General features: G+C 36.4%; 1 protein-coding gene across 1 annotated transcript; it reads left to right on the top strand.

Moving 5' to 3' along the window:
• Positions 1 to 11,128, top strand: LOC141286928 (CXXC-type zinc finger protein 1-like). The gene is made up of 15 exons (XM_073819057.1): positions 1 to 194; positions 1,416 to 1,528; positions 1,609 to 1,709; positions 3,462 to 3,589; positions 3,717 to 3,872; positions 4,509 to 4,652; positions 4,957 to 5,064; positions 7,213 to 7,400; positions 7,489 to 7,696; positions 8,646 to 8,753; positions 8,881 to 8,930; positions 10,152 to 10,248; positions 10,337 to 10,489; positions 10,606 to 10,753; positions 10,870 to 11,128. Exons 1-14 carry the CDS (start codon positions 192 to 194, stop codon positions 10,750 to 10,752), a joined length of 1,704 nt encoding a protein of 567 aa, XP_073675158.1. The 5' UTR covers positions 1 to 191; the 3' UTR covers position 10,753; positions 10,870 to 11,128.
• The last annotated feature ends 530 nt before the right edge of the window (positions 11,129 to 11,658 follow it).

The raw sequence follows: 11,658 nt of genomic DNA, 5'->3' as shown, positions 1-11,658 counted from the left end.
TGGAAGCGGAAGTACATGTTGTTGTGCAGTGTTCCGCTTTGTAAACAAAAGGAGTGAAATATTAAATCAATGTACTGCACACCTGTTTAGTTCACCTTGGTTATGACAGCCTATTAGTTTTTGTGCTTCAGATGTTCTGAATGACTGTGGTCGCATTACTTTCCTTTGGACACTAACCGGAGAAATCCGTCATGGTAAGTGAAATATGTTTACAGTTGTTTTGTCATTGTAGTAAGAAAGTTACTGGGCGGTACAGTGATACAGGTTGTAATACTTGTGGTAGTTTGATATACTGTATTGTACTGAATGAAGGTATTTGAGAGAACACCATACATTATGTTTTGTTAAAAATATGAAAAAGTCGTAACAAGCTGTTATGTATTTATAGACAGAGAGAGAAGGTAATATTTTATTAGCTAAATGGCCATGGCAGCTTAAAATAGCTGTTACACAAATGGACCATCGTTCAAATGAAGGTTTAAAATCACTAAGTATCAGAGGATACATAAAATGTAATATATAGCAGCATATTAAAATATGCTTGCTGACATTTTGCAAAATATGAACTGCACAGAAAACAGGAATAGTTGTTGGCTGTTTTGTTTTGAAGTTATACTGTATATGCCTGGACTCAGGTACACAAAAGTATTCGCTCACCCCCTTCTAATGAACAGGTTTGACTACTTTAGTGATTTCCATGAGTACAAATCTTAATGTTTAAGCATAAAATGATATTCTAGGGAATTGTGTGCTTCTAATTTTATAGCAACTGTTTGGACAGGACCTTCTTCGATTCTAACATGGCAAGGTTCAAATCGAAATGACTGATTCAGTCTGTGTGGAAGAACTTGACTGGTCTGCATAAACAAACAAAAGAAGGACACCCCTTCTTTAAAACAGAAATAGGCACTTCTAAAACTGTGGCAACAAATACAGAAACATAATTAATGTATTAAAAAATTGTATTTCCATCTCCGTTGCAAAAGTTTTGGATTTGTCTAAAATGACTGTACCCATACGAACAAGTCATTGGTGTTTGGTGATGAGTTTTTGGCTCAAGGTCTGCATTTAAAGTCACACCAGAGGTGTTCAGATGGGATTAGGACTTGGCTTTATGCAGACCAGTCAAGTTCTTCCACACTGATTAATTCAGTCATTTCGATTTGAACCTTGCCTTATACACAAAGGCATTGTCATGTTAGAATTGAAGAGGGTCCTGTCCAAACTGTTGCTATAAAATTAGAAGCACACAATTCCCTAGAATATCATTTTATGCTTAAACATTAAGATTTGTACTCATGGAAATTACTAAAGTAGTCAAACCTGTTCAGTAGGAGGGCAATATAGTGTTGCTACAGAACATGCAAAAAATACAAAATTGGATCCACGTTCTGTTTGCTTCTCTCATGTAACAGGACAGCGAAGTGTCAGACATGGAGCAACCCCCTGGACCAGAGAGGAGTCTGAACCGGGGCAATGCACCGGTTTATTGCGTTTGTCGCAAACCAGACATCAACTGCTTCATGATGTACGATGTGTTTCTCTTTAATGTTTGTATGTAAAACTGAAATTTGAATATCTTGTTTCACATTATTTTCATGTACACAGTGGTTGTGACAACTGCAATGAGTGGTTTCATGGAGAATGCATTCATATATCTGAGAAGATAGCCAAAACCATCCGCGTTTGGTACTGTGAAAAGTGTCGAAGTAAGGAAATTTAAAGTTTATAGAAGTTTTATAGATTTTTTTTTTCTTTGTTTTGGTGTAAAATACAAAATAATTATATTTCATTTATTGTATGTTTTCAATTTTAATACAGTTGAAGTCAAAAGTGAACATACACCTTGCAGAATCTGCAAAATGGTAATTACCAAAATAAGAGCGGAATCATACAAAATGCATGTTATTTTTGATTTAGTACTGATTTGAATAAGATACAGTGCCCTCCACTAATTTTGGCACCCTTGGTAAATAAGAGCAAAGGTGACTGTGAAAATAAATCTGCATTGTTTATCCTTCAGATCTTTCATTCGAAAAATTCACAAAATTCAAACCTTTCCTTTAAGTAAAACTATGAAAACTGAGGGGGAAATCTCATTATAAAATAAATGTTTTTCTCTAGTTCATGTTGGCCACAATTATTGGCACCCCTAGAAATTTGTCTAAGTAAAATTTCTCTGAAGGATATTCCCATTAATATTACAATTTTTTAGCACACCATGGTGGCAAGGAGTATAAAATTGTCCAGTCATGACTTTCTGTTCTACAGGATTATAAATATGAGGAACACAAAAGCCAAATTCCCTTAATTATCCATCACAAGAAGTAAAACCAAAGAATGTAGTTCTGATGTGCAGAACTGGTTTGTTGAGCTTCACAAAATAGAAAGTGGCTGTAAGAAAAGAGCTAAAGCACTGAAAATCCCCATTCCCACCATCAGGGCAATAATTAAGAAGTTCCAATCAACTAAAGATGTTACAAATCTGCCTAGAAGAGGATGTGTGTCTATATCATCCTGATGCACGTTAAGGAGAAGAGTTTGAGTGGTCAAAGACTCTCCAAGGATCACAGCTGAAGAATTGCAGAGAATTGTTGAGTCTTGGGGTCAGAAAGCCTAAAATAAAATGATCAAACAGCCCCTACATCACCACATGTTGTTTAAGAGGGTTTCAAGAAAAATCCTCCTGGCTCATCCAAAAACAAACTCCAGCATATTCACTTGTCAGACATGATTGGAACTTCAAACAGGGCTGGCTTCTATGGTCAGATGAAACTAAAAATGAGCTAACCCTCTAGATGGTTTTGGTGCAGACAGGGATAAAAAAAAAAAAAAAAGTACCCCATGTCCACGGTTAAAAATACTGCTGGGTCTTTAATGTTGTGGGCCTATTTTTCTGCTGGAGGTCCTGAACATCTTGTTTAGATACATGGCTTCATGGATTCTATCAAATACCAGCAGATAAAAAAATCAAAACCTGACCCCCTCTGTTGGGAATCTTATAATGAGCCATGGTTGCATCTTCCAGCAGGACGATAATCCAAAACAAACATCAAAATCAACACAAAATTGTGTCACTGAGCACAGAATGAAGCTTCTACCATGGCCATCCCAGTTCCCTGACCTGAACCCTGTATAGAAACTGAAGAGAAGAAGCACCAACATGAAGCTGGGAATAAAGAGATTCTGGAGAATCTAGAGAGATTCTGTTTGAAGGAATGGTCTCTGATCTCTTGTCAGGTGCTCTCCAAACTCCAAACTCCAAACCAATCCCGCTTATTTCAGTAAAATAATTACCATTTAGCAGATTCTGCAAGATGTATGCAAACAACTGACTTCAACTGTATTTTATTATATTATGAGTATTATTACTATTTTATTATCATTGTTTAAAAAAAAAAAACTATATGACTTTATAGCATCAAAAAAACGCCCCTGAGTATGTCAATCTTGCAATCTAGGTAAAAATGACTCCTTAGAAATCAAATTCCGGCCCAAGAAAAGCCGAGAGAAAGAAGCGGAGACAGACGGGACTGACACCCAGCACGACACACCGGATTTCAAATCGGATGGACGGCGTGGGTCACGGGTGAGAAATTCTGATTGTTGATAACACTGCTCTCTTACAATGACCTTTGTGAAGACCGTGACTGAAAAAAAGTGTTGCTTGTTGACCTTTGGACTGGCTATGGGGAATATTTGGGATTTGTCCTCAGATTAAGCGCTCAGCTCGCATGTGTGGAGAATGTGAAGCCTGCATGCGCACAGAGGACTGTGGACTGTGTGACTTTTGTAAAGACATGAAGAAGTTCGGCGGCCCGAATAAGATCAGGCAGAAGTGTCGGCTGAGACAGTGTGAAGTGCGCGCTAGGGTGAGTTTCACATCCTAGTCATTTTACAGTGATTTTGTCTTACTATCATATGCCTTTGTGGTATAGTTTGAGGTATGATAATGTTTATTGACTCTGTGTACAATATGTTGCATCTCAGCAAGTATTCCTAAATCGTTTTTGGGGTTTTCATTTAGCAGACAATTTTATCCATAGCAATTTCAATACACTCATTACAGAGAAAATTTGTCTGCAGTGAGTCAGGGTTCTTATAGTGAAATAAAACTAAAACCATAAAAGCATTTTTGTTACTTGAAATAAAATAAACAATAATAATAAAGTATTTTAAAAAAACTTACATTTCTTTTATTCCAGCTAGCTGCCAAGGTAACATTTCTCATTTTCATTTAGTTTAACTTGTTGACTAAAATAGCTAAAACTGAATTAATAACTAAAAAAATATTAATAAATAACTATATAGATATATAGATATATATTTAAAAATGACAAAGACACACAACAACATGACTAAAACTTTAAGCTATTAATAAAAACTATAATAGTATCTCAATGATACTAAAATAACACTGGAAGTAACCTGAGGGTTAAGATCATCCCTTGTGCAACCTACAACCTTCTTTAATTACCATGAATACTGTTTTACTTTTAATTTTTCAGAAAATGTTGCGAGTGAAGGATGAGGAGTGCTCCATGTCTAAGGGCAGAGACTATCAAGACGGCCAGCTGTCGGAAGACTACAGTGAGAATGAGATGGAGCTATATCAACAGTACTGCGCCGGGAAGTATGGGGACCACAGCACGGTACCTGCTTCTCCTCACACGTCAGAGCTACAAAAAAATACCTTTTTTAATAGTTAGCTCACTTGGATATCTTGGTACAACTTCTGGACAGATATTTTCAGGAATGCAAGAAGTACTATGTTCTAGAAGGGAAAACAATACCAATGTCAAATCTTCAATAAATCCTTAGATTAGGTCAGACAAAATGTGTGTTTTTCAGATTGATGTGCAATAAGTCAATTACTTCATAACGTCTGTAGGATGTGATTGACAATACTTCTTTTGGCAAAAAAGTGCTTAAACTGTGTTTGTTTTTTGTGACCAGGGTTGGAACAGTGATGACGATGATGGTTCATTTGCCGATTCAACTATGAGAAAAAGAGCTGTTAAAGTCAAACACGTGAAAAGAAGAGAAAAGCGTTCTGAAAAAAAGGTAAAGACCTAAAATTTTGCACATAAAAACATAATATTAGTAGAATCCAATGATGATTGAGAGACATACAAATAAGCTTTCCCCAAATGCCTGATGGTTCATATTTGTTATGACGTCAAAGGTTTACATACACCTTGCAGAATTTTCAAAATGTAAATTATTTTACCAAAATAAGAGGGATCATACAAAATGCATGTTTTTTTTTTTTATTTTAGTACTGACCTGAATAAGATATTTCACATAAAAGATGTTTACATATAGTAGATAATAATAGTTGAATTTATAAAAATTACCCCGTTCAGAAGTTTACATACAATCGATTCTTAATACTGTGTTGTTACCTGAATTATCCACAGCTGTGTTTTTTTTGTTTAGTTGTTTTTGTTTTGTTATAGTTGATAATGAATCACTATAGTTGATAAAAAAATCCTACAGGCCCCACAAATTCTTTGGTTTTTCAGCATTTTTGTGTATTTGAACCTTTCCAACAATGTATGATTTTGAGATTTATCTTTTCACACTGAGGACAACTGAGGGACTCATATACAACTATTACAGAAGGTTCAAATGCTTGCTAATGCTTTAGAAGGAAACACGATGGTTTAAGAGTTAATCTTAATGAATTTGAAGATCAGGGTAAATTTAACTTATTTTGTCTTCTAGGAAACATGTAAGTATCTTATGTAGCTTCTGAAGGGCAGTACTAAATTGAATAAATATGATATTTAGGCAAAATAAAAAAATGTACACATCTTCATTCAGTTCAAAAGTTTACACCCCTGGCTCATAAAGGGATAGCTCACCCAAAAATGAAAATTTGATGTTTATCTGCTTACCCCCAGGGCATCCAAGATGTAGGTGACTTAGTTTCTTCAGGAGAACGCAAACGAAGATTTTTATCTCAAACCGGTGCAGTCTGTCTGTCAAAAAGTGGCAGTGGATGGGCACCAAACCTTTAAAAGTAAAAAAAAAAAAACATGCACAGACAAATCCAAATTACACCCTGCGGCTCGTGACGATACACTGATATCTTAAGACACGAAACGATCGTTTTTTGTGAGAAACTGAACAGTATTTATATAATTTTTTACCTTTGATAGACAGCCAAGTCCAACTGTGCCGAGCACGATGATATAATGATATGATATAATGATATAAATGATATAAATACTGTTCAGTTTCTCACAAAAACCAATCGTTTCGTGTCTTAGGACATCAGTGTATCGTCACGAGCCGCAGGGCGTAATTTGGATTTGTCTGTGCATGTTTATTTTAACTTTTAAAGGTTTGGTGCCCATCCACTGCCATTATTTGACTGACAGACTGCACCAGTTTCAGATAAAAATCTTCGTTTGTGTTCTTCTGAAGAAACAAAGTCACCTACATCTTGGATGCCCTGGGGGTAAGCAGATAAACATCAAATTTTCATTTTTGGGTGAACTATCCCTTTAATGCATCGTGTTTTTTCTGGAGCATGAGTGAGTGTTTGAACCTTCAGTTATAGTTGTATATGAGTCTCTCAGTTGTCCTCAGTGTAAAACAATGGTTTCAAAATCATACAGTCATTGTTGGAAAGGGTTCAAATGCACAAAATTTTTTCTGAAGAACAGCAGGCAGTTTACCTGTTCAGGAAAAACAAGGGACTCATGAACAACTATCACTAAACAACAACAACAAAAAAAAAAACAGTTGTGGATCTTTCAGGTAGCAACACAGTATTAAGAATCAAGTGTATGTAAACATTTAAACGGTAATTTTTATAAATTGAACTATTATTTTCACTTTTCACTATATGTAAATATTTTTTATGTGAAGTATCTTATTTAGGTCAGTACTAAATAAAAAATATCATTCATTTTGCATGACATGAGTTGTAAAGATAATTTAGTCCAGTAAGTGTTTAATATTACTAACAATATAAAAGTAATTCTTAACTTGAAGATAGATGTTTTTTACAATTACACTAAAAGGCCTTTTACTTGCTAAAAAAGTATGAACTATTAATCAGATGACAGAAGGTATGTAGTAGAATGTATACAGCAAAGCTTCGATCATGTTAATAATTTAGAGGCTTTAAAAATCAGTGTATCAAATATGACTTTGTTCATTGTTCAAGTAAATAATTATGACTTTGTCTTCATTCATAAGAAAGAGGAGAATAAGTCTCGGAAGCACAAACCCAAACAGAAGCACCGCGACCGGGTGAGACACAACGAGCGGGCAGAGGTTCGGGACACCGGAGGAGCCAGACAGTGCCTCGGACCCGGATGCGTCGAAGCTGCACGCGCCAACTCCAAATACTGCTCTGATGACTGCGGCATGAAGCTCGCTGCCAAGTAAACCTGCAAATACTTTACAGTTGTAGAGAATAGTATGTATGTAGGAGATTAGACAGACTCTGATGTCTGTTTTTTGTCTTGCCAGTCGAATCTATGAAATCCTGCCCCAGCGTATCCAGCAGTGGCAGCAGAGCCCGTGTATCGCTGAAGAACAGGGCAAGAAACTACTAGAGAGAATCCGCCGTGAGCAACAGTCAGCTCGCATGCGACTCACTGAAATGGAGAAACGGTTCCACGAGTTGGAGGGTATAATCGCTAAAGCCAAGCAGCAGGTTGTGCAACACGATGAAGAGGTGAGAGCATTCTGTTGCTTCAGAAACACTGTAAATACAGTAGTGGTCAAAATTAATAGAGCACTAGTATTTTAACCAGCCACAAAAATGGTTTTAAGACAGTTATTTCTATCTTTTGCTGTAGTGTGTCAGTAGGAAATATCAGTTTACATTTCCAAACATTCGTTTTGCCATTTAATTGTAGTAATCCAGTGAGATTTTTGTTTGCACAAGGAGTCTGACAACAGCCAGTGCTCCACACAGAGATGGGATCTAATAGTCATCCAGTCTGTCTGGAATGACATGAAGAAACAGAACCAACTGAGACAGACTAAAGAAGAACTGTGGCAATGTCTCCAATATGCTTCAAGAAACCTACCTGTAAATCTACCTGAAAAACTATGCACAAGTGCGCCTAGGGCAAAAGCTGCTTTAAACGCAAAGGATGGTCACAGCAAATGTTGATTTAATTTAGTTAATAGAATTTTATCGTTAATTAATTAGGACATTATTTTGACAGCATCCTCATTTTACAGCATTTTTACACAAGTGCCTAAAACTTACCAGTATTGTAGCTTTGCAGGTAGGCATCTTGGAGACGTTGCCACAGTTCTTTTGGATTTAGTCTGTCTCAGTTTGTTCTGTTTCTCCTTGTGCAAACAAAAATCTCACTGGATTACTAAAATTAATGGCAAAATGAATGTTTGGGATTGTAAACTGATATTTCCTACTGACACACTACAGCAAAAGATAGAAATAACTGACTTAAAACCATTTTTAGCTGATGAAAAAGTTTCCTAATAATTTTGGCCACCACTGTGGAGTGGAGTTCGAGTATAATTGTTTAATCTTATATTTTAAATAAATAAAATGTAACTAAATGTAATTAAAAGCTGAATTTTCATCATTGTGTCACATTATCCTTCAGAACACATTACAGTCCTGAACATTGCTTTTCTTTTCCCCAAAGGTGAATGAGGGCGATGACGACACAGATTTGCAAATCTTCTGTGTGTCCTGCAGTCACCCAGTTAACCCCAAGGTGGCGCTGCGTCACATGGAAAGGTGCTACGCCAAGGTGTGTTGTTTTTAAGGTGTCTGTTTATACAAATCATGATGTAAAGATCTTTAAACAGTGACTATTTGTTTTAGTGTTGTGTTTTTAAAATCATGTAATTCATATTTCGTCTTTTTCTTCTAACCAGTATGAGAGTCAGACATCTTTTGGCTCCATGTACCCCACTCGCATAGAGGGGTAAGTAAAAAAAAAATATATATATATATATATATATGTATGTCACGATTTTCTAAGTTACTCGGATGGCGATTCTTGAATGTAAACGACAGCATGGATTATGCAGTTAACTACTGAATCCGTTGTTCTGCTAATTTACACTGTCTAAACCACAAAAAAAAAAATGTGTGGAGGCTGCTAAATCCTATAGAGAAGGACTTAGTAAGCAGAAAAGGGTGCAATATTTTGACTAACTAAAGTTAATAGGTGGTAAAGATACATACAAGCAGTATTATATAAGATATTAGCCTAATATTTCACCTACCTGACTGGAAATAAGAACAAACATGAATGTTGTCAAGATTCTTGCCCTGGAAAACCTGGTTCAGTTTCAGTGCCATTTGTTCCTTAGACAGTTTTTTGCACGCTTCTCCTTGATTTGTTATAACTTTTGGAAATCTGTAGTACTCCAATTGTTTTCCCGGTCCGACAAATTAGTACAGGCCAAAACATGACAATAATTGACCAATTTTGCCAGCAATAATCAGAAAACTATGCACGCTTCATTCGGTTCAGTGGCATTGTTTATGTTCAGTGCCGCCAATTGATAATGCATTGTGAAAACACTTTATAGTAGTATATGTATTTACATTTTCTTTGTGAAAGGAGTCTCTTCTGCTCACCAAGGCTGCATTTGTTTAATCAAAACTACAGTAAAAAAGTAATATTGTGAGATATTATAACATTAATTAAAATAATCATTTTCTATTTGAATATATTTTAAAATGTAATATATTTCTGTGATGCAAACCTGAATTTTTAGCATTTTTACTTCAGTCTTCATTCTCATATGCTGATTTGCTGCTCCAAAAATTTGGGGGGCAGCCGTGGCCTAATGGTTAGAGAGCCGGACTTGTAACCCAAAGGTTGAGGGTTCGAGTCTCAGGTCCTGCAGGGATTGTATGTGGGGGGAGTGAACGTACAGCACCCTCTCCACCCTCAATACCACGCCCGAGTTAAGTCCCTTGAGCAAGGCACCGAACCCCCAACTGCTCCCCGGGCGCCGAAGCAAAGGCTGCCCACCGCTCCGAGTGTGTGTTCACTACTGTGTGTGTGCACTTGGATGGGTTACATGCAGAGCACAAATTCCTAGTATGGGTCATCGTCACCTCCTTTCCTCCTTTCCTTTCCTTCCTTTTCAAAAACATTTCTTATTATTATTGCTCTTTTTTCTGTATATAGTGCTACACGGCTCTTCTGTGATGTTTACAATCCACAAAGCAAAACCTACTGTAAAAGACTGCAGGTTCTCTGTCCAGAACACTCCAGAGACCCAAAGGTACTTCATCATGTGCATTTTATACATAAACACTGAATCTGCATAGACATTAAGGACATTATTCATAATTGTGAATGCATGCATGCAGGTCCCTGCAGATGAGGTCTGCGGGTGTCCATTGGTTCGTGATGTATTTGAACCCACCGGAGAATACTGCAGGGTGTCCAAACGCAAGTGTAACAAACACTACTGCTGGGAGAAACTCCGAAGGGCCGAAGTGGACCTGGAACGAGTCAGAGTGGTCAGTGCTTGTGCCAAGAAATCATTATTTTTTTGTTTAAAAATCAGACATTTCAAGACTGTTTTCACACAAGGTCACTCACTCACTCATTCCCATTATCTCTTCTCTTCTCCTAGTGGTACAAGTTGGATGAATTGTTTGAGCAGGAGCGCAATGTCAGAACAGCCATGACGAATCGCGCGGGTCTCATGGCCCTCATGCTGCACCAGACAATCCAGCACGACCCAATTACCACAGACCTGAGAACTAACAAGGAGAGATAAGGTTACTCTAGTTCCCTCTTATCATCTTTTCATCTTTTTATCCATTCCGTTTGCACATTATGTTCAACTGTGAAACAACTCTCTTGACAGTCTGAGGTTTTGTCTTTGATCTTACAGAGAAAACGAACCGTCGCTGCTGAAGTCACCTCACGTTTGTCAAGAGTCACAGTCTTAGTAGTTGTCTGTTGAAACTGTAATTCATGTACAACACTCATATGTTTCTGTATTGCATATGCTTTTGTGTAACCCCTGGCTTCACTCTTTGAATGGTGCTGTAACAACACTGAATGTTGTGGTAGAATTTTTAGATTTTTAAAAATCTTCTAACCATGTATTGTGCATTAAAAAAGTAAACTGAAGAAGGATTGAAATATTATGTTGCTGGTGAAATGTGTTATTTGTCTTTAGATTGCATTTGTTGTGCCTCTATTATGTTAACTTTTTCGAGACTTCTTACAACCCAAATTTTGACCAAAGTTTAGATTTATATAAACTACCAGACGAAAGTTTTAATGTTTTTTTTTTTAAAGAAGTCTCTTGTGCTCACCAAGCCTGCATTTATTTGATCCAAAGTACAGCAAAAAACTGTAAAAATTTGAAATATTTTTACTATTTAAAATAACAGTTTTCTATTTGAATATATTTTAAAATGTAATTTATTCCTGTGATTTCAAAGCTGAATTTTTATCATCATTACTCAAGTCACATCATTCTTCAGAAATCATTCTAATATTCTGATTTGCTGCTCAAAAACAAACATGCATTATTACCTTGAAAACGGCTTTGAATTTTTGAACTTTTAAACAACTTAAAGCACCCTTGCTAAATTAAAGTATTAATTAGTATAATTACTATAATTTCTTTCCCCCCAAAAAATCTTTTGAATGGTATAGTGTATAATGTTAC

The sequence above is a fragment of the Garra rufa genome, chromosome 15 (assembly GCF_049309525.1).
Source record: "Garra rufa chromosome 15, GarRuf1.0, whole genome shotgun sequence".
NCBI lineage: Eukaryota > Metazoa > Chordata > Actinopteri > Cypriniformes > Cyprinidae > Garra > Garra rufa.
This window is presented reverse-complemented; position numbering and strand designations above follow the sequence as displayed.

Excerpts from the sequence above, each read along its gene's own strand:
- LOC141286928 (XM_073819057.1), top strand. Across the intron at positions 1,710-3,461 it reads GTACTGTGAAAAGTGTCGAA|GTAAAAATGACTCCTTAGAA; the intron begins GTAAGGAAATTT and ends CTTGCAATCTAG. Across the intron at positions 3,873-4,508 it reads AGTGTGAAGTGCGCGCTAGG|AAAATGTTGCGAGTGAAGGA; the intron begins GTGAGTTTCACA and ends TTAATTTTTCAG.